Consider the following 26,654-nt stretch of genomic DNA (forward strand, 5'->3'; position numbering starts at 1 on the left):
GGTGGCTGCCAGGACCTGATTGAAAGGTTTCCCTAAGCCTGAGGATTAGGGGGCCCAGGGTCCTCTGGGGCTCACAGCAGTGGGGATTGCCCCATAAAGCTGGGCACAGCCAGCACCCCATGTTTGTGGCAAGCAGAGAGCCTATGTTGGGGTCACTTAGGGGATGGATATAGTGTGGTGGCAGGTCCCTCTGCTGAGTCGTGTCCAGTAGGTCTCCGTACACCCCTTGGCTCTGCAGAGGTTCTCTCATTTCCCCAGCAGGGGCGTGGGGACCTGGCAGCCAGCCCTGCTGTGTCCTTGGTGCCAGCCACACGTTGGTGTGGAGGGAGGCTGAGCCCTTCCCCGTGCTGTGCTCGCTCCTGCTAGGAAATGCCTTGCTATATCTCTTAATCTGAGTGTTTTCTGACCAGACCTGGCAATCCCAGGGGAGCCTTATTCAATTTTCTCTGATTGCTGAGCTGCTTCCCCGCTGTGGTAATTAAATGCTTAACTTTGTCTTGATTTGGGTCCAGAGCAACCTGTGTGCCAACAGCCGCCTCTGGGCAGCAAGGATTCTCCCAGGACTCAGTGGGGAGTGGGGCTGGGCTTTGTCCTCCTTAGGACTCTGTGGGACCAGGCCATACTGAGCTGATGCTTTGGGAGCTGCTGTCTGTTGGCAAGGATGGGCAGCAAGGTGCTTTGTGTGCTGGTGTGGAGATATGGGAAAGCCTGGAGTTCTCTGCTCTGATCCTGTTGCTGGTGGTGCGGAGTTCAGTGGAGAAGTGGGGTGTGGGAGTGTGCTGCCGTACCCTGCAGAAGGGAGCTCTGGAGCCTTCTGGGTTTGCCGTAGCCATGAAACAGGGAGAGGAGAAGCTCAGGCAGCAGGGGGCATGAGGACATGATTGCAGCCATCCCCTTCACTTGAATGGAACCTTCCTGTGCGCTGGAGGCTGTGTGGGGTTTCCCAGTGGGTGCAGCCCCTTTTCCTGGCCAAGCAGTGGGTGAAGCCCTGCCATGAGGATGTGGGCTGTACCCCTTCCAAAGCCCATTCTGCTGTCTGCAAGGCCAAGAGATACTGGGTTCTTCCTATGGGCTCTGCTTCATCCCCCAGGCAAGAGGGGCCCTGCGGGCTGCCTGTGGGATCTGCTTCCCGTGGTGCCCATTGGGCACTTGGCTCCCAGCCTGGCCCCAACAGCTCTGCCTTTGTGTGTGCCCCACACTCCCTGCCCCTGAGGGTGCAGCCCCACTCCGCCGCTTCCTCCCAGATGCTCGGTCGCCCTGGCAGCCGAACCATGGAGACGAGTGCTTTCACAGCCTGCCAGCATGGCAGGAAAGGGGGGGGAGAGAGAGAGAGAGAGATGCTGAGCCTCTGCCGGGCCTTTGTGTCCCCTGCTCGGCTCTGGGCCCTGCTTGGCACAAAGGCTGCCGCTGCTGCGGGGTTTGTGCGCCGATGCCAAGCAGGCAGGATCTGCTGGGCCGTCTGTCACCCCCTCGGTCCTTTGCCACCAGCCCAAGTGCAGAGAGGGCTGGCAAGACGTGTGAGGGGTGGTTGGAGTGCCTTGCTTTGGCCCAGAGAAGAGGAGGCTGATGTGATGTGACCCGCCTGGTCAGGTCCTGCATTGCCCAGTGTGTGGCATGGCGATGCTCCTGCTGGGGTAGGAGGGAATAGAACAGTAGAATCATTTGAATTGGAAGGGACCTTTGAAGGCTGTCAGCTCCCACTCCTTGCAATGAATAGGGGCGCTCACAGCTCCATCAGCTGCTCAGAGCCCCGTCCCCCTCACCTGGAGTGCCTGCAGGGGTGGGGCAGGGATGGGAATGGATGAGATCCCCCCCAGTGACAGAGAGCTGGGACTGTCTAATGACTGCGAGCAGGAAGAACAGCATCACTGACCCAGAGATTTCTTCTGTGCTGGCTCTTGGTGGTGGCCATGTAGATCTCCCTGTGCTGGATGGTAGGGCTGCTGGTGAGGGTCGCTGCTTCCCCAGAACATCCCATGCAGGGTTGTGTCTGCTGGAAGCTGCTGCTGCTTCCTGGGCTCATCTCTGCCCCCGGCTCCTTCTGCTGCTCTCATGGTGTGAGGAGGGGCTGATATTTGCACCGTCTGCAGCAGCTTCCAGCCTGTAGACAAGTGGCTCTAAGTTGCGCCGGTGGAGGTTCAGGTTGCATGTTAGAAACGATTTCTTCTTGGAAAGACTGGTCAGCACTGGCACAGCTGCCCAGGGAGGCGATGGAGTCCCTGTCCCTGGAGGCGTTCAGAGCTGTGGAGATGAGGCACTGAGGGATGTGGCTGCGGGCACGGTGGGGTGGGTTGGGGTTGGACTCAGTGTTCTCAGAGGTCTCCTCCAGCCTCAATAATTCTACGGTTCAATGAAATGACATTTGGGACAAGTGCTGGGGCTCAGACCAGCCTGTGGGGCACCCATGTCCCCAGCCACTCTTGGGGACACGGGGTGGTACAAGGGGATGCTGGCACCTGGGTCTCCATTCATACCCTTGCAGGTCCCACAGTTGTGGTCCCCAGAAGTCCTATGGAAAGTCCATATGCAGTCACACAGTGCTGCTGCACAGCCTCTCTCCCAAACCCACATGCACGTATTAAACCACTTTGTGGAGAGGGAAGGGAAAAAAGCCTTTTGCTGAAAACTCTGCTCTCGTTTTTCTTGAGAGGAAAAATTTTCCAGAAGTACAGTGGTTGCAGTTTGTTGTTCTGTCTGATCCCCAGAAATGCTGTGCGTGTCTGGGGAGGGGCAGCACTTCACTTTAGTCAGAAAGTAATTAAAACTGGGGTTCATTTTCCTGCGGGAGGGTGGGACCCTGGGAAGGCGACAGGAGCGAGTTGGGCTGAGCACATCTGAAGCTGCCTTCTGTTGTGGCTGCGGTGCTAAATACACCCTGAGACACGGATAGCTGTTCCCACACGTCTGCTGTGTGGCTTCCCGGGGGGGTCGTGGGCCGGTGGTCCCCCGGCTCTCGCTGCCCTCAGCCTGGTGAGACATGGGAGCCCCGACCTGCAGAGCCTCCGCTGCGGTCGCTGCCAGCCGTGCGGCTTTGGAGGAATTAATAGCTGTTTTTATGAAGCATCCAGGGAGGGGAGATGTGCAGTCATTAAGCTCTAATGAGAGCTGTTTGCCAGGCCGTTTGGCTTTGCGTTCCCTTTCTCCGCAGCTCCCTGGGGCGCCCAGCTGCTTCCCGCAGCCAACGCATCCCCAAAACCTGGAGCTGTGCGGCCCCGACGTGCGCCGCTGTCTGACGTGCAGCAGATCTGCGCCTGCGCGGCGCCGTCGGTGCTCCGAAGCCCTCGGGGTGGGGAGCGCGGTGTTGTCACGGCGCCGCTGGAGCCCAGCGCAGCTTCTGCTGTCCCGGCTCCGTCTGCAGGGCCCACAGCCTGGGACAGCCATCGGGCTGGGCGGTGCTTTGGTTCAGACGGTTGTTTTGGTGCTGGGGCCGTCTGGTTGTGTTTTGCGTTTCAGGCTTTTGAATGCAGTTTGATCTCGCTGTCTCCTGTGCGGGTGCAGCCATGCTGTGTCTGACTGCGTCTCTTCTGCCTACCGTGCCCTGGCAGTCCAGGTTGCTTCCATGCATCGTTCCTATGTGCAGCCCAGAGCTCGCTGCCTGGCTGGGGACGCTGCAGCAAATGAGCTGCTGTAGGTGTGGGTTGGTGCAAGGGAAGCTTTTAGTGCAGTCTGTGGGTTGTTACCCCATCCTGCTTTGTGTGCTGTTTGCTTCACACTGTGAGTGGTGGCACTGCTGGGCCTCAGCCTGGAGCAGCCGCAGTCCCAACGCAGAGCATGTCCCCAGAGCCAGGCAGTGGGGTGATCTCTGAGGCCACCCTCAGTGTGTTCCTCCCCCTGCAGGATCCGTCCCCAGCTGTCCAAAGAGAAAATCGAGGGATGTCACATCTGCACCTCCGTGACGCCCGGTGAGCCCCAAGTGCTGCTGGGGAAGGACAAAGCCTTCACCTATGACTTTGTCTTTGACCTGGACACGTGGCAGGAGCAGATCTACACAACGTGCGTGGGCAAGCTCATTGAAGGCTGCTTCGAGGGCTACAATGCCACCGTGCTGGCGTATGGCCAGGTACCCGCTTTGCTCTGCCCTGGGCTTTGGGCTCTCCCAGGGCGGCAGCGCAGAAGTTAGGAGCAGGCAGGGACTTAAAGCTGCAGGGTGTGGAGGGGATGGAGCCGTCTCAGGGTCGGGTGGGAGTTGCAGCAGGGAGAGAAGGGGTGGCGGGGCTGGGGTGCGTGATGGATGCGGGGGCTCAGCAGAGGAGCTCGGGGTGGTACGGGCAGCTGTGGCTGCAGCGCAGGACCCAGCTCCATCTTTGCAGACTGGTGCGGGAAAGACATACACCATGGGCACTGGCTTCGACATGAGCATCTCTGAGGATGAGCAGGGCATCATCCCGCGGGCCATCGGCCACCTCTTCAGCGGCATTGAGGAGCGCAAGCGGGCGGCACAGAGTCAGGGGGTGGCAGCGCCTGAGTTCAAAGTCAGCGCCCAATTCCTGGAGGTGAGTGACGAGGAGTCAGGGGTGATGGAATGGCCTGCGTCCTCTGCACAGCCCTCCTCCCAGCAAGGGTGGCAGGAAGGCGTCCTCTGGCACCTTTTGAAGTGCCAGGCTCTAGCAGACTCCTCTTCTCTGTTACTCACATGCATTTTTGCCCCATTCAGCTCTACAATGAAGAGATCCTGGACCTGTTTGACAGCACCCGTGACCCAGATGCACGTCACCGCAAATCCAACATCAAAATCCACGAGGATGCCAGCGGGAGCATCTACACCACGGGGGTCACATCGCGGCTCATCAGCTCCCAGGACGAGGTGGGTGCGGCATCAGTGAGTGCAGAAGAGGGATGGAAGGCAGGGATGTGCTTTGTGCTTGAAGGTTTTCTTCCTCTGCTGTGTGTTGTTGCAGCTCATCCAGTGCCTGAAGCAGGGAGCTCTTTCCCGCACCACTGCCAGCACCCAGATGAATGTGCAGAGCTCCCGGTCCCATGCCATCTTCACCATTCATCTGTGCCAGATGAGAGTGTGTGCCCGCCCGGAGCTGGTGAGACTGAGAGGCCCTGCCCCTCTGCTCTTGCTTCCGAGATGGGCGCTTCCTGGCTCTGTGTGGGTTCCCTGGGAAGGGGAGAGGGTCTGAAGTCTCCCAGACAGGCAGGGTTTTGTCTTGTTTCTCTGTGGTTGTAGGGAATATTAGCATTTATTGGGAGCTAAGATATTCGCCAAAGCAGCCCTGTCCCAGGGATGGGGTGACCTGCAGCAAGTTGCTGTTGGGCTCCTCTCACCTGATCGTCAGGGGGCTGCAAGCCGAGGGTAAATGCTCGTAGGGCTGAGGGGGCTCCTGCAGGGTCTCTGGTAGCGAGCCCTCTGTGTGCCTGGCTGCAGGTGAACGGGGAGGTGACCGGCCTGCCGGATGGAGCCCAGCCCACCACTGAGTACGAGACCCTCACAGCCAAGTTTCACTTTGTGGACCTGGCTGGCTCGGAGAGGCTGAAGAGAACGGGCGCTACTGGCGAGAGAGCCAAGGAAGGCATCTCCATCAACTGTGGGCTGGTACGACCCTGGGCATGCGAGGGGCAGCAGGGGGAGGGCAGGGGCTGCCTGAAGACCCAGGGGACCTTTGGGTCCTGCTTGCAGTTGCTCCGCGCTGCTGGAGTTGCTGTGGGTTTTGCTGCCTGGAACTGTAGGGAAGATTCTGTGATCCAAAATTCTAGAGGGCATGGCTTTACTGCTGAGGGCAGGACTATGGTGTACAGCACAAGTGTGCTACTCCCCAGAAAATTGAGGGCTGCTAATTTGAGCTTAAAAACTACCCTGAAGTTCAGTGTTTTTCTTCACTGCTCTGGTGCTTGTGAGAGTGAGAGGCGCAACACAGGGAAGGAGGGCAAATGCCAAAACTGGTTGGGAAAGCCCCATGCCTTCCCATCTTGCACCGCGTGTGTCACAGTGTGCAGTCCCAGCCTGAAATTCTGGCTGTGTGGCAGCTGTGTACTCAGCAGGGGCTGAAGTTGGATGGTGGTTTTCCTTTGTGTTGGCAGCTGGCGCTGGGGAATGTCATCAGTGCCCTTGGAGACCAGAGCAAGAAAGCTGTGCATGTGCCCTACCGCGACTCCAAGCTCACCCGCCTGCTGCAGGATTCCCTCGGTGGCAACAGGTGTGGGGACCCCACATAGGGCTGCGATGGGCTGAGGGGCCGTGGAGTGTGTGGGAGCTATTTCAGATGACTGGTGCGTTGCCTGCTGTGGGTTGGGTGCCTCCTGACAGGCAACATGGCACTGCAGATGTGAATGCCTTGCCTGCTTATGAGTCCCAGCTGCAATTAGGCAGTTTTGGTAGAGTTAGCTGGTGTTAAATGCTCCGGAGCCCTTGCAGATCTGCGACGCAATGGGTGCTGTGGCGTTGCATGACAGCCAGGATTCTCTGCCTGCTGTGAGGGCACTTTTTTGTAGAGCCCATTCCTGATGGTGCTCTGTCGCTAGGAGGGATTGAACCCAGTTATAAACCATAGGAGGGCTGGGATGGCTGCCGAGGCACAGGGCTTGAGCTGAGTGTACTGAGTGGGGAAACCACCCCTTCACCCTGCCCTTCACCTTCCCAAGCCAAACCATCATGATCGCTTGTGTGAGCCCATCTGACCGCGACTTCATGGAGACCCTGAACACTCTCAAGTATGCCAACCGGGCTCGCAACATCAAGAACAAGGTGGTGGTGAACCAGGACAAGACAAGTCAGCAGATCAGTGCCCTGCGGGCTGAGATCGCCCGTCTGCAGATGGAGCTGATGGAGTACAAGGCAGTGAGTGCCCAAGCGAGTCCATGCAGGTGGAATGGAGCCGGGAGGGGGAGGAACCCTTCTTGTGTTTGGTTTGGGGCAGTTTTAGCCAGCAGGACCCTCCTGCCCATGATTCTTCCTCCCACAGATAAGTGGCTATCTCTGGCCCTGTTGTGAGGCCCTTTCCCCTAAAGAGTGTCTCCCGTGGCCTGTCCAGTTGAGCTTCATTCTGGATGAGTGTTTGGATGACAGTGGATGGTGTGAGTGAAGCTAAGACACTGTGAGGATGGCACTTTGCCATTGCTGATGATAGCTGCTGAGCTGCTACCTGCCCAGTACTCCTGTGGGGTGGAAGATTGGATTGGTGGATCAAGCTTTAGAAGGCTCAGACTAGGGCTCGGGGATTCTAGGCAGAGAGAAGCCTTGAAGCATCTCTGACCTGTTGAGTTCAGGCTTTCCTGGTCCTTAGGTTTTTCATTCCCCTGCTCTGGAGACTGGGGTTGCCCTCAGGAAGGCAGTGGTGGGGCTCCGTGTCCTGGCACACCCCGCGCTCAGGAACTGCCCGTGTGTCCCCACAGGGCAAGAGGGTCATTGGGGAGGACGGTTCAGAGGGCTACAGCGATTTGTTCCGTGAGAACGCCATGCTGCAGAAGGAGAACAGCGCCCTGCGCATGCGGGTGAAGGCCATGCAGGAGGCCATCGACTCCATCAACAACAGGGTCACCCAACTGATGAGCCAGGAGGCCAACCTGATGCTGGCCAAGGCAGGTGAGGCTGGGCACACGCACGTTGGCCTTGTCCACCCAGTGCGGGAGAGATGGGTGCTGCAGCACTGTCTGTGTCTTGCCTTGAGCCCCTTAAGCCTCTGCTTCTCCAGGTGATAGCAATGAGGCCATCGGTGCTCTCATCCAGAACTACATCCGAGAGATTGAGGAGCTGAGGTGAGCTGGGCCCAGTGTCTGTTGGGTCGTTTGGGCTGGTGGGTGCCAATGCGGGGTGCGAGTCAAGAGGCTGCTCCTGGCTCTGTGTCTCCACCATTTTATTTATAAACCTCAAAGCAGCCAAGACCACTGGGCCTGTGGTAGTCCCAGTCTCGGTGCTGGGCAGTGATTTGGCCAGTACTGCTCTTTGCATGGCTACTGATGGATGGGGAGACCCTGCTGGCAGTCTCTGTTGTCCCCCAGGGGCTGCTGACCCACAAATCTGCATCCATCTCTGCCTCATGTGACCCCTGGGTACTGCCTCTCTGCAGCATCCTGGCCTTCCAGTCCGAGGTGTCTGGGCATGGTTTGTGTTTGACATGTCAGTGGCACATCTCCTCATTGACCACATCTTGTCTCTGCTCCCCAGGACGAAGCTTCTGGAGAGTGAATCCATGAATGAGTCTTTGCGTCGCAGCCTCTCGCGCCTCTCTGCCCGTCCCCCCTACTCTGTGGGCTCATCCCCAGCTCCTGGCCTGGCTGGGCTGGGCAGCCCTGCTGCCCCTGTGGAAACCGAGGCCTCTGACGTCCTGCGACGGGCCAAGCAGGACCTGGAGCGGCTGAAAAAGAAAGAGAGGAGGCAGCGGAGGAAAAGGTGAAGGCTGTGTGATGCTGGGAAGGGGGGTGCCCCACATCAGCCCTCTCTGTCCTCATGGGGATGGATATCTCACTTTTTCCCCTATCCTTGCTAAAACCAGAGCACCCAGACAAAGCCTGGGCATGTGTGTTCCTTTCCTGGCACTGCCTTGGTTGGCTTTTCACCCACCAAGTATCTGGAGGCTGCTTTCCCCATAGAATACAAGAGCAGGACGTTGGTAGCCCTGCGAGGCTCGTTCTGACTTTAAGACTCACCTGTACCCCGTTGCTTCCCCCAGCCCAGAGAAGGAAGCATTTAAGAAGCGGCCAAAACTGCAGCAGGACAACGGGGAGGAGACGGATGAGAATGAAGCAGAAGAGGTGAGAGGGGCTTCGTGTTCCTATGGAAGGGATGCTCACTTACGGAGGACTGTTGTCACCCTGAGAGGGAGGGTGATCAAGTTCTGCCCTGGCCCTGAAAGGAGGGGCTGTGGACATGCAGACACAGCCAGGAGTCAGCCCTGCTGTGCAGTGAGGAGCCCATGTCTCTTTGGGGCCTGGTTTCAGAGGTAGCTGAAGGAAGGCTGAGGGGACGCAGTGCTGTTCGGCTGGTAGGGAATGGATGTAGCACAGAGCTGTCCTTAGCTGTGGTGTGCACTGTGGGCCCAGAAATGATGCTTCAGCCCATGGGCATCCCATGTGGGAGACTGAGTCACACTGCAGGGGCTGCAGTTGGTTGCTGTGGGGTGAGCTCAGGTTTGGGGCAGGGGAGAAGGGCAAAGCCATGCTGCAAGTTAAATATGGCATTTTCTCTTAGGAGGAGGAGGAGGAGGAACAGGATGAGAGTGGCTGTGAGGAAGAGGATGGACGTGAGGATGAAGATGAGGACTCAGGCAGTGAAGAAAGCCTGGTGGACTCGGACTCGGATGCAGAGGAGAAGGGTAAAGTACAGAGCCCAGAGCACGGGGGTGCATTTGCTGGACTCCAGTCCTGGGAAGGGAGAATTCCCCAAGATGCTGGGTTGTCTCCTCTCTGGGGGACTGGCAGAGCACCAGAGTCAGTGCAGGGAGCCTCCAAGTTCCCATCAGCCCCCCCTGCTCCCTCCTTGCGCTGTGGCTCTGTGGGACCATGGGAGCAATGCTGTCCCCATCCCTGCTGGCCTGACTATGCTCTCTGGCTTCCAGCGGTGAATTTCCAGGCTGACCTTGCAGATTTGACTTGTGAGATAGAGATCAAGCAGAAGCTGATCGATGAGCTGGAGAACAGCCAACGGCGCTTGCAGACGCTCAAGCACCAGTATGAGGAGAAGCTGATCCTGCTGCAGAACAAGATCCGGGACACGCAGCTGGAGCGGGACCGGGTCCTGCAGAACCTCAGTGAGAGCCGCCTCACCCACAGCATCCCAGCAGCATTGGGTCCCTTTTCTCCTCCTGCCCACCTGGCTAAGGGCTGACACATCCATCCCCTGCATGCAGCCGCAGGCTTTGCCACCAACCCTGCTCTGCTTGAGCAGCTGGGATCCCAAGGCTGTGCTCTTATCACTGTGGGAGTGGGAGCTGGAGACTGCTGGGGAGGATGGTGAGGCAAAGCCTTTATTGAACACAGCTTTGTGGGGTGTAGGGATTCCTGGGTGAATTGTGCTGTGGGCATATGAAGGACCCCAAAGACCCACAGCGTAGCTGATTTCCGGGCTCAGCATCAGCCAAGGAGGCTGCACTTGGCTGTAGGTCCAGGTCCACATCTCCTTTCAGCCCAGCAATTGGTGTAACCCACTGCCCCTGTTTTGTGTCATCCCATTGGGTGCCCCAGACAGACCCCTGCCAGTGCAGCATGACAGAGGGCTCTAGTGAAACAAGGGGCACAGAGACCCTTACAAACTCTCTCCCTACTCCTGCAGGCACCATGGAGTGCTACACAGAGGAGAAGGCCAACAAGATCAAAGCAGACTATGAGAAACGGCTGAAGGAGATGAACAGGGACCTGCAGAAGCTGCAGGCTGCCCAGAAGGAACATGCTCGCCTGCTCAAGAACCAGTCCCGCTACGAGCGGGAGCTGAGGAAGCTGCAGGCAGAGGTGGCTGAGATGAAGAAAGCAAAGGTACTCAGGGTGGGAAGGGCGTTGCTTGGGAGCAGCGAGGCTGAGACTGGTTTGGCCAAGCCTGGCTTCCTCTCAGCTCAAGGAAAAAGCTGTTTTCTGCTCCTGCTGGTGATGCAGGATGCCTGCCTGGTGGATGGCTGTCCTGGCTGCTGGGAACACCAGGTGCCCGTGCAGACATCGCACCTTCCCTCTGCAGGTTGCGCTGATGAAGCAGATGCGGGAGGAGCAGCAGCGGAGACGGCTGGCAGAGACGAAGAGGAACAGGGAAATAGCACAGCTCAAGAAGGAGCAGCGCCGGCAGGAGGTGAGAAGGCAGCCTGCCTGTGTGCTGCTGGGTCACCTGGTGCCGGGACGATCCTGAATCTCGTAGTGTGGTTGTTGGAGATCTGTGAGCTCCCCAGCGCGTTCAGGGGAACAGTGCCACCAAAACTAGCCTTGAGGCTGGAATGGAGGCTTCTGCACTGTTAAAATCACAAGTGATGCTCATGACAAAGCAACTGCTGTAGTATTTGGTGGTGGAAGTGCTGGTTCTGCAGCCATTGCTAAGGTGTCTGGGTGGCTTGTCTTTTCCCAGCAGGACCTCATAGTCTGTCTCTCCTATGCAGTTTCAGATCCGGGCTCTGGAGTCTCAGAAGCGGCAGCAGGAAATTGTGCTGCGAAGGAAAACTCAGGAGGTGAGGGGGGACCACCTTCGTGCAGCCCTCAGCTCCAAGGGGGATCCCAAACAGTGGCTCCGTGGCACCAAATCTGGGAGCTGAGGTCGGTGATGGGTTTGTCTGGGGATGGCTGATGGCAGCATGCTCACACTTTCTTCTGGGCAGGTCTCAGCGCTGCGCCGTCTCGCCAAGCCCATGTCGGACCGAGTTGCAGGCAGGACGAGCCAGAAGCCAGCCATGCTGGATTCTGGTGCAGAGGTCTCAGCCAGCACCACCTCGTCTGAGCCAGAGTCCGGCGCTCGCTCCGTCTCCAGCATCGTGCGCCAATGGAACAGGAAAATCAATAACTTCCTGGGAGACCCCTCACCTTCTGTCAATGGGGCTCGGCCAGTCAGGTCAGGGCAGTGGTGGCACTGCGGGGCTGGGTTAACGAGCGATGGGAATCCCAGGGTTCAGGGGTCTGCCTTTTGGCTGATGGCAGAGGCTGGAGGCCAACTCTTCATTGTGTGTTTGGCTGGAGGTAAAGTGCCTGGAGGTAAAGGGATGGGCTGTGCTTGGAGTGTGCTCTCTATGGAGCTGTTAGAGCAGGGAGGGGTGACGGCAGAGGTGGATAATCCAAAAGCGAGACAGCCTCCTGTGATGCAACCAGCACTTGGGCATCCTTCTGGGGACAGCACAGCTTCCCAGACATGGTGCAACTGGGTGCCCATGTGCCTTTGCTCCCCTCGTGCTGTAGGAAGAAGTTCCCCAAGAAGGGATCGAGTCAGACCTTCAGTAAAGCTGCCCGCCTCAAGTGGCAGTCGCTGGAGCGGCGCATCTTCGACATTGTGATGCAGAGGATGACCATCGTCAACCTGGAGGCTGACATGGAGAGGCTCATCAAGGTGAGGGGGGTGGCCGTGGGGCTGCGGGTGGCCGTGTCAGCACAGTGCCAATCCTTCTCCCTTTTTCCTTCAGAAACGAGAGGAGCTGGCACTGCTGCAGGAGGCCCTGCTGGGCAAGAGGGCGAAACTGCAGGCAGAGAGCCCGAAGGAGCAGAAGGGGCTGCAGGAGCTGAATGAGGAGATTGAGGTGCTGGGGGCCAACATTGACTACATCAATGACAGCATCTCTGACTGCCAAGCTACCATCATGCAGATTGAGGAGACCAAGGTGGGCAGGGGGAGAGGCTGGGGGGGAGATGGGAACGTCCCTGGGAAGGAACTCAGGCATCACAGTGCTTCCTGGGCGTGGGAAAGTTGCATGCTCCCACTTCACTGGTCTGCATGCAAGCTTTCGTGGGCCTGTACTGGAAACTTGCTGGGAAAAAAGCTGGGCTTCAGCACAAACCCCACAGGTTTTAGTGCCCAATTCTGACACCAGACACAATGTGCACGGCTCCTTACCCCTCTGTCATCAAGAGGCTTTGTGTCTGTGCAGCCTCTGGGACAGTGGCTGTGCCACCGGCCAGGACCCCATGGGGCAGCAGTGGAGCAGCTTCAGCCCCGAGTGCCTGTGCAGGCTGTGGTGCCCGCTCTGTCAGGCCCTGCCTCCTTTCCATTCCCCCGGCCTCATCCACTTCCTTCCCCTCCCAGGAGGAGCTGGACTCCACGGACACCTCGGTGGTGATCAGCTCCTGCTCCCTTGCTGAAGCCCGGCTGCTGCTGGACAACTTCCTGAAGGCATCCATCGACAAGGTGCTGCTGCTGCTTGGAGCACTGTCTGCACGTGGGGCTTTCTCCCACCTGTGAGTCGTGCGGTGGGGATCCCATAGCGCCTGTCTGAGGACGGTGTGATCGTCCATCCGGCAGGGCCTGCAGGTGGCACAGAAGGAGGCCCAGATCCGCCTCCTGGAGGGACGGCTGAAGCAGACGGATGTGACCGGCTCCTCGCAGAACCACCTCATCCTGGATGCCCTGCGGGAGAAGGCTGAGTCGCACCCTGAGCTCCAGGCGCTGATTCACAACGTCCAGCAAGGTGGGCCAGAGCCCAGACCGCCCTCCCTTACACTGGGTATGGCCTCCGCCTCTTCCCCGTGGGATAGAGCTGGACTTTCTGTGTTGGGCGCTCGGGAAGCAGCAGGAGGTGCCGCCATTGGCATCAGCATGCCCTTGGGCTGCACGGAGGGTGCAGAAGAAGGCCTGCTGCCTCATGGCTGCCCAGACTGTGCCCCCAGCTCCAGCGCAGTGTGCTTTGATTGGGACTTGGTTCCCTTCGTGCTGCTGATGTGCCTTCTCCCTTGTGTGCAGAGAACGGCTACACCAGCACAGATGAGGAGGTCTCTGAATTCAGCTTGGCTTCGGATGGGAGGTGAGCAGCCAGCCCTTCACAGCCTGCAGGCTGTGCGTTCGTGTGTGGTGGCTGGAGGTGGGGAGGGTTACCACCTACGGGAACTGACAGGTAGATATTGAAGAAAAAAACACCGTCTACACTTTCTTGTGGTGCGTAGCCCTTTGGGGAGGGGAGCACAGACATCTCTTAGACACTAAAAGACTTGATCATCCTTTGGAGAAGGGGTGCTGAGGAGCAGGGAGTGACCTAGGGAGGCTGAGGGACTGGTAGCAGTCTGTGAAAGGAGTTCAGTGCTGAAGATCCATCTCTGCCACCTTCTCCTTGCAGCATCTCCCAGTCTTTCAGCATGAAGGGCTCAGCGAGTCAGGATGATTTCAAGTTCAAGGTGAGTTGGCCATCGCGTGGCCCTGTTACAGGGTGTTGGAGAAAGGGTTGAGGGACGTGTTGGGTCCATGCCTGAGCCCCGTGTCCTGCTCTAGGGAGAGCCCAAGCTCTCGGGGCAGATGAAGGCAGTGTCAGCTGAATGTCTAGGACCCACGCTGGACATCTCCACCAAGAACATCACCAAGTCCTTGGCATCGCTCATGGAGATCAAAGAGGATGGGATCAGCTTCTCAATCCGAGACCCCTATTACAAGGAGAAGGTGTCGCGAACCGTCAGCCTGCCCACGCGGGGGAGCACTTTGTGAGCACAGGGCGATGGTCCATTGGGCTCCGGGAGGTTGGCTGGGAGGCGTGGGCCACGGGGTGGGAAACTCTGCCTTGGATGTCGAGGGGCAAAGCAATGAGGGTGAGCCAAATCCTGCCATGCAGCTCAGCCTGCAGCACGTAGCGGTGGGTTTCTCCAGCAGGCTTTTCAGAACGTTGAGGCTTATGTTGGCACTCAGTGTGGGTGGAGAGTGGTCCAAGAGGAAGGAAAGAAGGGGCGGTGTGAGGGCCCTGTCTCACTGCCCTGGCTGATCAGCCTTCATGGAGGCTTCTTGCGTTGCCAAAGGTTTCTGCGCTCAGAGGCATCTTCTGATCTCATGACTGTGTCACCAGGCAGCCCACCTTCTCCATTTGGGAGGGGGGGATGTGGAGGTTCAGCACGGAGGTCTCTGGATGGAGGAGGGCAGGCACCTGCTATGTTCTTTCTTTTATTTAAGTCCCAGACAATCTCGTGTCTCAGACACGTCGCCTCTCACAAGGAGGAAATCCTATGACCGTGGGCAACCTGCTAGGTGAGCCTGGGAGGCCTTGGGCAGGGGGAGGCTGGGAGGTCTGGGCAGGCTGGCAGAGATGCCTGCTGATCAGCTCCTGCTGCTTCAGCTGCGCCCTGGGCAGTTTGGCAGCTGCCAGGTGAGCGGTTCCCAAGTCGTGTGTTCCTCTGATCCTTCCTGGCCCAGGCCTCCAGATGTCGGCTTCACTCCTCCCTCATCCCCACCCACACGCCCTCGCAATGACCGCAATGTCTTCTCTCGTCTCACGAGCAACCAGAGCCAGGGGTCTGCCTTGGACAAGTAAGTCGAGGTGGGGTGGGAGAGTCTGAGCGAGGGGCACCTGTGCAGTAACAGCAAAACCTTATCAGGTCCCACTGTGGGTGTTGGAGCGCCCAGGTTGTCTCGAGCCACCCTCCTGGCACTGCTTTTCCTTAGTGCCCCTCTGCAAGAGCAGCTGGATGCTGTGCTGGGCCCTGCTGGACTCCTGCCTTGCCTGTATCCCTCTGAGCTGCTTGCAGGAACTCCCAGTCCTGGGCTTTGGTTGAGCCGTGCAGTGCCAGGCTGGGATGGCTGGAAGATGTGAAGCAGGATGCAGTGAGGCAGGGTGGGGGTTGGCAGGAAGCTGAGTGGCACTGACCCACAGGCGCAGCGCCGGCCGCCCGCAGGGCAGGTTGGGCAGCTGCCCTCACCTTGGAGCACTGCTTGCAGCGCGGACGTTCCTGACGGAGATCTGCTGTCTGACCCTCACGGTCCCTGCTGCTCCTCTGCCCTTTCCTCTGTTCTCTGTGTGTGCTTCTCTTTTCCCTCTCTCCTCTTTCTCCGTGTCCTCCCCTGGCTTGGATGCAATAACAATCCTCCACTCTGACTCCTCTGCTGCCTCTTCTAGTCTGGGTTTTCTCTCCCATAATCCTGCTAATTTTCTGCCCCTAGGTCTGATGACAGCGATTCCTCTGTCTCGGAGGTGCTGAGGTATAGACAACTTTCTATTTATTACCCCTTCCTCTTCTTTTCTCTCTCTCACGAGTTTGCTCTCCCTTGTCCCTGCATGCTTCACCTGTGCCTTGCTGCTTTGCCCATCTCCCAGCTTGTGTGTGCTGTCCCCTCTTGGCACGCCACCGACAGTCCCTGACAGTGTCCCCCCGGTTGTGAGTTTGAACCGTTCCTGCTCTGCTCAGCCTTTGGAAGCCAGGCACTGGGCTTGCCTGCAGACACGGGCTGCTTTGCAGAGGCAGCATGCTCTGTGCCATCTCTGATGGGCTCTTGTCAGCATGTCCTGTCCCATCCCTGGCTCTCCAGCAGGACTGTGATGCTGGGATGAGCAACACTGGACACTGTGTCAGTGTGTTCTTCTTGCAAGCGTCTTCCAGGGAAATATGTGCAGGTGTTCCCCATGCTTGGCTGCATCTCTGCAGCACTGGGTTCTGGGTGGGCAGAGCTCTTTGCCCCAGAAGCCAAGTCACTGCTGTGCAAAGCTCAGCATAGGGGTGAAGGTTTGTCCCAGTGCAGTAGAGAGGATCCCTGGTGCGAGGACAACCTTCTCCCTGCCTTTAGGAGCACCTCTGGTGCAGAGGATACTGGAGATGTGGCACCAGATGTGCGTGTGCTTTGTCACCTTGAGCTGTTTGCTCTGATCACGTCTCACCCTGGGGAGCCAGAATTTCCATTTGGTCTCAGTATCACCTCAAGACCAGTAGAAACACTAGGGGTCAGAGGAGAGCTGCTTAATTTGTGAGCACAGCTGCTAATTGAGAAAGAGATCGCACGCATGCGACTTCCAAACCCGAATTAATGAGCTTACATTCATCCTTCTGACTAATGCAAACCTTATGTGGCCCTGGGCCTGTCCTTCTCCAGCCTCCTGCCTTGTTTTCCCTACTCATAAGATTTAGCATAGCTCAGAGCCCCTGGCAGTGCTGGGGGTGCCAGCAGGGAAGAGCTGCTGATGGCCATAAACATCAGGGCTGCAGCTGTGGGGCTGTTGGACCTCAGTGCTTTGAACACTCTGAAGTGGAGGTGATTGGCAGATGCTGTGCCCAAAGGGCTGAGCTGCGTGTGCCTGCCGGCGTCCCTTGGAGGAAAGTTTGGCAAGGATAGATTCTCTCCTGCCCTGGGCCAGCACTGGGCACAGGGATGCTGGGTACAGATGCCAGTGCTGCCTCTGTCATCCTTATGGTCTTAAAAGGAGTACAGTTCTGTTTCCAAACGTTACCAGCCACAGGCTGGCTGGCGGGCTCGAAGGAGCTGCCATCATAATGAAGCATTCCTAGCTTCAGAATGGAGAAAGTGCAATTTGTCCTAAACTGAACTGAGGCCAATGAGCTGAGCCTCCTGGTTCATCTCCGTTCTGCCCAGGTTTGTGTGGCTCAGCAGCAGAGCAGAGGCCACGAGCACCGTGTCTCACAGTCTGTGTCCCCTGGGCAGAGCTGTTAGGCTGGGGCTGCTCGTGGGGAGACTCCCAGGTTTTCCATGAAGGTGTTTGCTCACGTGCCTGAGTTCAGACAGAGGGGCCCATTGCTCTGCCAGGCAGAGGAAGATGCTTGGGGTGAGGCGCCTCGTGCTTTCTCATGCCCGTAGGACCTTGTGGTGCTGTGCCTTTCCACACACCTACCCCACCACACTCGTTCTTTCTTTCCCATGCAAGGGGCATCATTAATCCAGTGGGTGGCACCAAGAACGCGCGGACAGCCCCGCTGCAGTGCGTCTCTGTGGCAGAAGGACACACCAAGCCTGTGCTCTGCCTGGATGCCACCGATGAACTGCTTTTCACTGGCTCCAAAGGTAAGTGGTGGACAGAGAAGGCGTTGGGGGTTGCTGGCTTTTTATGCGCTGTGGGAGCAGGTTGGCATGGGGAATTCGTGGGCACTGCAGGCATGGTTCCTCCTGGGCTGCTCTCCTGTCCCTGCCCTCTGATGTCCACGTGCTGGAGCAGGCTGGCTCCGTTCCCCTGGAAAGGAGCTGAGGGTGGCGGGAGGCGTTGTTTGGGAAGGGATCGGTGCCTCCGTGCCATGGAGGATCTCCCCAGCCTGATGCTCTCAGACGTGCTCTTCTTCCTGCAGACCGGAGCTGTAAGATGTGGAACTTGGTGACTGGTCAGGAAATCGCTTCCCTCAAGGGTCACCCAAATAACGTCGTTTCCATCAAGTACTGCAGCCATACGGGGTTGGTGTTCACCGTGTCCACGTCATACATCAAAGTGTGGGACATCCGGGACTCAGCCCGCTGCATCCGCACCCTCACGTACGTGGGGGGAAGGGAGGCTGTGGGCACCTCTGGCTTTGCAGGTCTCCAAAACTCCTGGGATCCCACAGGGTGGAGACAGCCCAGCTGCTTTAGTACCAGCACTACCGGTACTACCTACCAGTAGCTGTAGGAAACAGGGAGGCTTAAGGAGATCTTAGAGGGAATCTGTGAGGACCCTCTGCAGAAAAGGCTCAAAGGAAGGGGCCTTGAAGAGGATTTCAGCCCTTCTTGGGGGCGGCCAAGAGCGCCAGCAGCTCTGCAGAGGAGGCCCAGACCCGAACAGCATTGCAGCTGAGTCCATCCCAGGCTTTGCAGTGGAAAACATGGGTCTCTAAGGAGGAGTCTAAGATTGGAACGAATCATGGACTCAAAGAGCGTGGCAGACCAGCGTTACCAGCTCACTTCTGTGCCTCAAGGTCTTTCTCCCTCCCCCCTCTCCTGTGATGGGGAGGCCAAATATCTCTGCCTCCCAGTGTGGCCAGCAATAATCCAGCTCTTCCTGCAGGAGGACTGAGAAAGCAGCAGCACCCAAGTGGGAACTAGGGCAGGGTATTCTGTGTTCTGAGCACACCTGCCATCCGTGGCCCCACCCCAGGCAGAGCACTGGTCTGGAAGGTGGAGGTGATCCTGGTCCCATGGCCAGATGGGGATCCACCACTGATGATACCTGCAGGACCGTTCCCAGTGTGGGACCAGCTGGGAGCCAGCAACCCCTTTGGGCTCCTCAGCAGGGCCTCAGAGGCTCTGACCTGGTCTCTGATCATCCTTTCTCCTCCCTTCCTCTCTAGGTCTTCTGGCCAGGTGATCTCTGGGGATGCGTGTGCTGGGACAACCACACGCACTGTGACCAGTGTGCAGGGGGAGCACCAGATCAACCAGATCGCTCTCAACCCCACTGGCACCACCCTCTATGCTGCCACTGGAAACTCCGTCCGCATCTGGGAGCTGAGCAGGTGAGGGGCAGCACAGAGGCAGGCAGGACAACTTACTGATTCTGTGTGGACAGTGTCCATCTGAAAAGACTGCCCTAAGGAAAGGGAAAATCCTTTTAGCTGTGGAAGCTGCCTGAAATGAGGGCTTTCAGAACCCTTCTGTACACCTTTTCTAGTCCCTGTTTTGGGACCAAGGGGTGATGAGCAGCGATGGGGCTACTTGAGATGTGGGTTCCATCTGTGGGAAGAGGGAAGAGATGGGGGATGAACAGCAGTCTCCCCAGGCTGTGCCACTGACACTGAGCCCTCAGTGCAGCGTGGGCTCTGCAGGTGGCTGTTGTTGTCCCCCAAAGCTGCCTTCATCCCTCAGCATCACTGTGAAGCAGGGTACCTCCGATGGCGATGTCCCCAAAAGGATCTTCCTCTGTCGGGGGCTGATGTGAGGGCAGTGGGGTTTGTGCTGGGGGAGGGCCCTGAAGGAGCTGTGCTGTTGGGAAGGGGCTGACTGACCCTTGTCACTGGTTGCAGGCTGCAGCCTGTTGGAAAGCTGAGTGGCCACATTGGGCCCGTGATGTGTCTCACGGTAAACCAGACTGCAAGCAACCATGACCTGGTGGTGACAGGCTCCAAAGATCACTACGTCAAGGTACTCTCCTGTGGCTGCTGGGCAGAGCCCAGAGCCCTCTTCTCTCTCCTTGCCCAGGTTTCTGGTTTTCCCTGTTCTGCACATGGCTTTTTGTGCATCTTCTCACCCCAAATCTTGCTTTTTATTTCATGTGTGATACAAATACAGCTTTGGAGATGGGGGTTTGCATCTCTCACTCCTTGGACTCTGTGGCTCATGCTTCCATGTCACATCTGACTCAGCTGAGCAGTTTGTCCTGTTCTGCTCAATCCTCCCTCCTGTTACAGGTGATTTGCACCTGCTCATTTGCAGCTCCAGGACAACAAAAGATTGCACCTTCATTTTATGTTATTTTATTTTATTATTTTATTTTTCTGGCTCTTAGTAGGTTTGAATTGGAGCTGGCATCAGGGGAGTGGAGAGGGGTGGTGAGGTGGGGGGATGGCAGGATTCCACTCTTCTTAGCATCGTGAAGATGTGTGAAAGCTCACGATGGGTAAAATGTAGCAGAGCAGAGGCTCTGTGGTGGCACATCTCTCCCGGTGGATGAAATGAGGAAGACAGTAATTGTAACTGAGTTCTGATAGCATCTCTGAATTGGATTTCCCTTTTGTGACATCCTTGAGCCGTGCTGGCAGGAGAGTTCTCCATTACTGTAGGAAGTCGTTGGGCGTTTGTAGAATGAAGTGATAGTTCCACTGCAAAGTATAGGTGTAAGGAGTAAGTAAGTGCCTGAGATATTGTATGGAACCCTGAGAACAATCTCCAGCTATGACACGGACTCCCGTGCCCATGGTGAGGGATGTGTGGATCACTGTAACCACCCACCCAAGCGGTGCTATTTAACCACAACCCTGTTTTCAGCAGATCTGCTTTCTGTGTGCTCAGTGCGCTGAGCCTCGGGAATGGAGGGTGGTGGCCAAGTTCTTCGAGGAGGGCTGTCCTCTGTTTCCAGAGCCACCCAGGGTCTCCCAGCTGCTGTTTTCCCCCCAGGTGTTTGAGATTGCTGAGGGCGTGGTGGGCAATGTCAGCCCCACTCACAACTTCGAGCCCCCTCACTACGATGGCATCGAGTGCCTGGCCATCCAGGGAGACGTCCTCTTCAGCGGCTCCAGGGACAACGGCATTAAAAAGTGGGATCTGGAGCAGCAGGAACTTCTCCAGGTCAGGAGGGGAGCATAGGGGTAATGTGGGGCAGAGCAGGATTGCTGCTGTGTGTCTGGGGAAAGGCTGAGGGACCTGGTCCGGGTCCTGCTATCCTGGGAGGGCAACCGGTTCCTGGGGATCTGGCAGCGTGTGCCAAGTGGCTCAGTGTGCCTATAGATGTGTACTGCAGGGCGCCCAGAACTGCCAGCTCCCCTTGGGACGTAGGCTTGCAGCATCAGTCGCTGTGCTACTCTGAAAACAGGATTCAGCCTTAAATCTTGAGTCCAGCTCGGTGATTCGGATCGACCCCGGGGCAGCAGAGATGATCTGCAGCCCTGCAGCTGAGAGTGTGAGGCCAATTGTGATCTCTGCTCTGTCCCCGTGCCCACAGCAAATCCCAAATGCACACAAAGACTGGGTCTGTGCCCTGGCCTTCATCCCTGGCCGCCCCATGGTGCTGAGTGCCTGCCGAGGAGGCATGATCAAAGTCTGGAATGTGGACAACTTCACCCCGGTTGGGGAGATCAAAGGGCACGACAGCCCCATCAACGCCATCTGTACCAACTCCAAGCACATCTTCACTGCCTCCAGGTGAGCCTGAGGCTTGGTACTCCCCAGAGCCCCCGGGAGGTGGGAGAGCCCTGGGTTGTCCTGTCATCCCTGGGCCTGGGTGGGTTTGCACTGAGCAGGGCAGGGAGCCTGGAGGGAGAAAAGGGTGGGAGGGATCTTGCAGCTTTCCGGTCCCTCCGTGCCTTCATCTCTTCTTGCCCATCTTAGTCTGTGCCCTGCCCACTCTCTGGGATATCCCCACACAGGGACCCCTCTTCCCTGGGGCTGGGCGTCCCCTGCTGCTCTCGGGGAGCAATTTGGCAGCAAGACTCTGATGTCCTCTTTTCCACCGTGTCCCTTTTCCCCCTTCCTTTCTCTGTCTCTCTCTGTCTCTCCTCCTCCCCACCTCCCATCTGTGCCACAGTGACTGCCGGGTAAAGTTATGGAATTACGTGCCTGGGCTCACCCCTTGCCTTCCACGACGCGTCCTTGCCATAAAGGGCCGTGCTACTAGTCTGCCTTGACCCTCCTGCTCTTTCTGACTCTCTTGCACATGCACTCTTCTGTCTTTTCTTTCCTTTTCTCTCTCTCCATCTCCTCTTCCCTCTGTCTTTCTTGCTGTTGCTTGCTTTTGTTCTTCTCTCTTTCTTTCTCTCTCTCTGGTCTGAGCTGCTTCTTAACGGTATGAAACTCTTTTGCGTTTTTCCCCACTTGATAAATCCATGCTGGAGGTGACTTGCCCCTTTGTCCCAGCCAAACCAGTCGTTCCCCTGTGGAGTTTTGTTTTGTTTCCTTTTTTTTTTTCTTCTTTTTTTTTAACCTCTTGCCCAATGCCCACATCTGTGGCAGCTGTGTTCTGCCCTCACCCTTGCATGGATGGTGGGGGGGAGTCGGCAGCCCCCTGCCAACCAACCCATGCCCTGGGGAGACCAAATTCTCTACCCCGCCACTTTGAGCCATAGGCAGAGCCGATGCAGGGGCTGTGGGAGTCCTGCGGGTCACTGCTTGCCTTTGTCCTCAGCTCTGCCAGTGGGGTGAGCTGGAGGCTGAGCCCCATTGGGCCTGCCTGCTCCCTCAGACAGACATAGCATCCTCCTGCCAAGAGCCTGGGAGCCTCGTGGGCTGCATGCTGCCATGGGCTGGGGGTGGGCGGCGCTTCTCTCGCAGCGCCTGCCTGAGGCATGCGAAGCTCCTGGCTCACACCTCTCTCTTGCTTCTGTTTCTCAGCGACCTGACAGTGAAGCTCTGGAGTGGGAGGAGGTTACCCACCAGCTCCAACTAGGAACTGCAGAGCTGCTAGAAGATGTGGCAGGAGGGTGAAGGCTGGGGTTCACCCCATCATCTATGGGAACTCTGCCCAGGGATGGGGATTCTTGTGCCTGACCCGGCAGGGTGGGTGAGATCCATCTTGTCCCATCCTTGAGCACTGACAGATCCCGTGAAGAGGCAGCTCAACAAAGCACCGTCCCCTCCACTTTGCCTCCTGCTGCAGTTTCTCAGTGGTTTTCCAGTGACCAGGAAAGACTTCATGTCTTTTCTCACCCACCCTACTGTGCTGCCTGCCAGGTCTGTGAGGGGTTGGAGTCCAGGTGAGCTTCCTGGCTCCTTTTCAGAGACACCCAGCTCCCTCCTGCCTCTGTGGCTTCATGCAGCCTCTGCCTGGATTTGCTGCTTTTGTCCCCGCTGTCTCCAGGCTGGTTCCTGCAAGAATCTTTCTCTGTTCCACAGTCTCAAGGCTATTTGAAGTCTTCTGGCCGGGACCAGAGGTCAGGTTGTTCTTTTTTCCTTTGGAGACATTTCCTGTGGGACGTCCTCTGTGCTGCAGTGGATCTGCAGAAGGACCTTCAGTTAGTTCCATCCTTCCCTAACCTCAGCATACCTGGCTGCAGCAGCTGGAGCTGCACATCTGACCTGGCTCACCCGGAGCTTCCCTGCTGTGCCATCACACCACTTCCAGCCCAACCCGCTGTGCTTCCCTGCAGCCATCTCTGAATTCCGACTGCAAACTCTGCTGACCCTCTCCCCTTCCCCGTGTGCCCACTTTGCTCTGTGGTGGGGTAGGGAAGGGCTTCTCACCCTCAGCTACGGCTGCAGGAGGGTGAGGATGGAGATGGCTGTGCCAGGAGCAGAGCGCAGACGGGTTGGACGCTGGTCCTGCACGAGTCCCCCTGTGGCTGCACGCCTGAAGGACAATCCTACAGAGAATGATTGTGCACAGCTGGAGCCCTTCAGAAGGCTGAAGGCTCAGCCCAGCAGTGTCAGCGAGGATGCAGCCTCTCCAGCTGCCCTGCTCGCTTTTCTCTGGTCAGGGGGCCGACAAGGCCCTGGTCTCACACTGGAGCTTTCTTCTACCTCTCCTGTGGTCCCTCGAAGCATCCCCTGCTCCATCTGCCCTGCCTCACGCTGGGCTCGTGGGGGAACGGCTGTGTTGACCCTGGGAGTGGTGTTCTCACCTTATGTGCTCTCACTTCACTTTTGTCACTGAAGAAACAACGTTTGAACTCGGATTTAAGGATTTCTCTGTGTGATCCCATTGGTGCTGAGCTAGGATCTCGGAGGAGCTCCAGGATGTGCCCCGTAAAGCACAGACCAATTTCCTTCTGCTTTCTGCAGCCCTGTTTTTTTGTCACCAGCCCTTGTTCAAACCACTGCAGGAGGGAATTTATGCACACCTTGAAACAGGAGCATCTCTACTGACTTGATGAAATCTTTCTTCTTTTATCATTTGGGGGGGGGGGGGGGGGATGAAGAAAGTGCTGTTTACACGCCCCGCTGGAGGGCATGATGGCTGCACAGGGTCACCCTGCCCAGGACAGGATGGTGGCTGCACCTGGGTCACAGCTGAGCTCTGTGCTGTGGGGCTGGGGGTGGGCAGAAAGGCTCAGAGGCCCCATGGCTGCCCCGTGACGCACAGCACCAGGAGGTGGAGGCAGTGCTGCCCTCTCAGCCTGTTCTTTTTCACTGGGATGTGTGTGTCTGCATTTGTGTGGCTGTAGCTGGGTGTACCATGGGCATTGGTGTCTAAGTACCTGTGTGGGTTGGTATTTCCCATGTGGAAGAGTGACTTTTTTTTGGGGGGAGGGGGATATTGATTTGGTTTAGCTACCTCACGGTGCAAGCTGGGTGCTGTTGTCATTGGTTTCATTTTGGGGGTGGGCTGGGGAGGCTTTGTTTGTATTCCTTTGGCCACTGCTGTTATGGATTTGACACTTGAGTTTGTCCCAAAGACGCGCGGCCTCACTGCGCCTTGCTGTGTTTCTGAGCCCCTCCTGTTTCCTCCTGTTGCTCGGCACAGGGCTCTGTGCTTCTGCTCTTAGGCGTGGGGTCGATGTGCAGCCTGAGGGCGGTGGTTCCCTTGAAGGACAGACTCAGCCTGTGTTCTTGCCTCTGCTCTCACAGAGATTTGCTGTGGGTGCAAAGCAGCTCTTCTTGTCTGGGCAATGCCATGCAGGGCACGTTATTGGAATGGGCTGGTCCTGGTCCCTGTGTTCCAGAACCTGCTGTGATGTGGTAGCAGCAGGCAGCTTGTGCTGTAACAGCCTCTGCCCGAAACGGAGGCAGCCTGAGATGAACTGGATCTCATAGGTGCTGTTAGAGTTGTTGTCCCCAAAATGTAGTTCAATCTAGATCCTGTCCCAGGCACTGAGCATGACTAGGACAGCCCTAGGAAGTTGGCGCGGGGCTCTGCCCTGCTCCCCAGCACTGGGGGCTGTGGGAGGGGGCAGCTCTGAGCCATGCTGTCGGGGGGGGGGGGGCCAGGCCCTCCGAACGCTAAAGCACAAAGTCCCACCCCAGCTGAAGTCCACCAAGTGTGGCCCCTTGGCCTCTGGTCCTTCGGCTCCTTCCCTTGCTGTGGCTGCCCCACCTCTGCCTGGGCGGGCACCAGAAGGCCCTGGGGCTGCATTTGCCCATTTTGCCATCTGTTCCAGGGCCCGGGGTTCAGTGCCTGCAGGCCCCGGCTGGGGCTGTGGTTTTGGACGCAGAGGGTGAAGGTGAAGGGCTGGGATGCAGATGGGGTCGGTCCTTTCACACTGTGCTGGGTGCTCCTTTGGGGCTCAGGACTTGCACTGCTTTCTTGTGGTCTCTGAGCCTCTCTGCACCTCGTTTTGCTTCTCCCTCGGTGCCTTTGTTTGTGCCAAGCATGGGGATGATAGCTGCTGTCCTGGGAGCTCCTTCCCTTGCTGAGAGCTGGGGGACTTTTTGTTCCTGGGCTCTGCCTCTTGCTCCTGAATCTCCTCCTCCCAGCACACAGGGGCCAGCTTCGTGCTCTGCTGAGGGCACAGCACTGCCTGGAGCTGAGCTTTGCACAGAAGGGAAGGAGTTGACTCAGAAGCCCAAATTTTCGGGCCCCCAAACCACTGTGAGCCCATCCAGGGAGCTGCAGCTTTCCCAGCACAAACGACAAGGCTGTAGGGCTGTCCCCAGCCCAGCCAGCTGCGAGAAGCACAAGGGTACGTTGTTCCTCCCCAGCACCTCCAAGCACAGCTGCTTTGGGCTCCCTGCCTCAGCATTCTGCTCCCATCCCACGCTGGATGGGGTCCAGGTACGATCCCACAGAGCATTTGTCACTTCTCTCCTTGCCTTGCGGCCTGCTCACTGCTGCCTTGCTCCATCCTGCAGGCAGCATCGCCTCCCGCTCCCCCAGGTCTCGCACCCTGTGGTGCTCCCGCTCCAGCTGGGAGGGATCCCAGCACAGTCCCACTCCCCCCAGGCCTTGTCCCCAGCAAAGCGTCACCCTTTGCCTCCCTGCCACCCCGGGGCTTTGTCCACGTTCCCAGTGGAGCAGCTCTGCCCCTTTATCTGCTCGCTGCTCCGCATCCCACGGCCGCCCTGCTCTGCTCCCTGCGCTGCACCGCCTGCTCCAGCAGCCCATCCCCCTGCACAACTGGCACAGCAGCAGGTGCCTTTTCTTGCTCGGAGCTGTTGTACAGAGGCCAACTCCTGTTTGTGAAGGCTTTTTTTGTCTCTGCTGGGTGGCGCAGCCCAGCGCTGCGGTCTGGGTTTGTCAGAGGACAAGGTGTGTACAAATATTTTATACCTCGATGTGTTCCTGTAAATAGTGTAACTTATTTCGGTCTCATGATGTATGTTTGTTTGGATTTTTTCCCAATGGATGTGTTTGTTCCTTGCCTCTTTGTCTTCGCAAATAAAGCGTACTGAAAGGAAGAGACAAAGCAGTGATGACTGTTATGGGGAAGAACAGAGCTGGAAGCCGCCCGTCCTGATGCGCATGGCCTGGGAGCTGCGAGGAAGTGACCATGTGGGAACCGGGCCCTCAGGGACTGCAGGGATGTCCGTGTGCCTCTGGGATGTGCCTGAGCTGCTGCCTGGGCTCAGTGAGCCAGTGCTGAGCCGGGCAACAGCGGCAAAATGCGTTTGGGGGCGCTCCACCCTCCGAAAAGGTCCTTGAAAGCATCCCGAGGAGGCAACAAAGCCGGAAAGGGCTGCAAGGTACATCCTGTGTGAGAGGCTGAGGACCCCCGGGTTGTCCGAGCTGCAGGAAATGGGGCTGAGAATCTGTTCCACTTCTCGTTGTGGCTTCCTAAGCAGGGGAATGGCACAGAGCTGTCCCTAACTGATGGTGGATGTGAAGGAGGGCTCGGACGGGGCGCTGGGAAACATGTCT

General features: G+C 57.6%; 1 protein-coding gene across 5 annotated transcripts in view; it reads left to right on the plus strand.

The window, feature by feature from the left end:
- The window catches only part of KIF21B (kinesin family member 21B), a 29,910-nt gene extending 5,166 nt beyond the window's left edge, over positions 1 to 24,744 (plus strand). The window contains exons 2-36 of one of the 5 annotated variants that reach the window (XR_006171787.1): positions 3,838 to 4,060; positions 4,311 to 4,493; positions 4,655 to 4,804; positions 4,899 to 5,033; positions 5,372 to 5,539; positions 6,025 to 6,140; positions 6,586 to 6,781; positions 7,336 to 7,525; positions 7,635 to 7,698; positions 8,108 to 8,332; positions 8,613 to 8,694; positions 9,131 to 9,254; positions 9,498 to 9,689; positions 10,211 to 10,410; positions 10,607 to 10,714; positions 11,016 to 11,084; positions 11,232 to 11,461; positions 11,803 to 11,950; positions 12,024 to 12,218; positions 12,641 to 12,742; positions 12,857 to 13,022; positions 13,295 to 13,355; positions 13,665 to 13,722; positions 13,817 to 14,022; positions 14,483 to 14,557; positions 14,723 to 14,836; positions 15,467 to 15,505; positions 17,178 to 17,314; positions 17,593 to 17,773; positions 18,565 to 18,729; positions 19,237 to 19,354; positions 20,327 to 20,497; positions 20,871 to 21,070; positions 22,256 to 22,617; positions 22,757 to 24,744. Coding sequence is in view for 4 of the 5 variants with exons in the window: in XM_042837414.1 (XP_042693348.1) it covers positions 3,838 to 4,060; positions 4,311 to 4,493; positions 4,655 to 4,804; positions 4,899 to 5,033; positions 5,372 to 5,539; positions 6,025 to 6,140; positions 6,586 to 6,781; positions 7,336 to 7,525; positions 7,635 to 7,698; positions 8,108 to 8,332; positions 8,613 to 8,694; positions 9,131 to 9,254; positions 9,498 to 9,689; positions 10,211 to 10,410; positions 10,607 to 10,714; positions 11,016 to 11,084; positions 11,232 to 11,461; positions 11,803 to 11,950; positions 12,024 to 12,218; positions 12,641 to 12,742; positions 12,857 to 13,022; positions 13,295 to 13,355; positions 13,665 to 13,722; positions 13,817 to 14,022; positions 14,483 to 14,557; positions 14,723 to 14,836; positions 15,467 to 15,505; positions 17,178 to 17,314; positions 17,593 to 17,773; positions 18,565 to 18,729; positions 19,237 to 19,354; positions 20,327 to 20,497; positions 20,871 to 21,070; positions 22,256 to 22,310 (4,846 nt within the window). In the remaining variant the exon portion in view is untranslated. Of the gene's footprint in view, positions 1 to 3,837; positions 4,061 to 4,310; positions 4,494 to 4,654; positions 4,805 to 4,898; positions 5,034 to 5,371; positions 5,540 to 6,024; positions 6,141 to 6,585; positions 6,782 to 7,335; positions 7,526 to 7,634; positions 7,699 to 8,107; positions 8,333 to 8,612; positions 8,695 to 9,130; positions 9,255 to 9,497; positions 9,690 to 10,210; positions 10,411 to 10,606; positions 10,715 to 11,015; positions 11,085 to 11,231; positions 11,462 to 11,802; positions 11,951 to 12,023; positions 12,219 to 12,640; positions 12,743 to 12,856; positions 13,023 to 13,294; positions 13,356 to 13,664; positions 13,723 to 13,816; positions 14,023 to 14,482; positions 14,558 to 14,722; positions 14,837 to 15,466; positions 15,506 to 17,177; positions 17,315 to 17,592; positions 17,774 to 18,564; positions 18,730 to 19,236; positions 19,355 to 20,326; positions 20,498 to 20,870; positions 21,071 to 22,255 lie in introns of those variants that run through there. The other 4 variants (XM_042837417.1, XM_042837414.1, XM_042837415.1 and 1 more) reach the window with 4 other exon arrangements.
- Positions 24,745 to 26,654: the final 1,910 nt, after the last annotated feature.

The sequence above is a fragment of the Centrocercus urophasianus genome, unplaced genomic scaffold (assembly GCF_019232065.1).
Source record: "Centrocercus urophasianus isolate 14NV4802_14NV808 unplaced genomic scaffold, USGS_Curo_1.0 seq_70, whole genome shotgun sequence".
NCBI classification, from domain to species: Eukaryota; Metazoa; Chordata; class Aves; order Galliformes; family Phasianidae; genus Centrocercus; species Centrocercus urophasianus.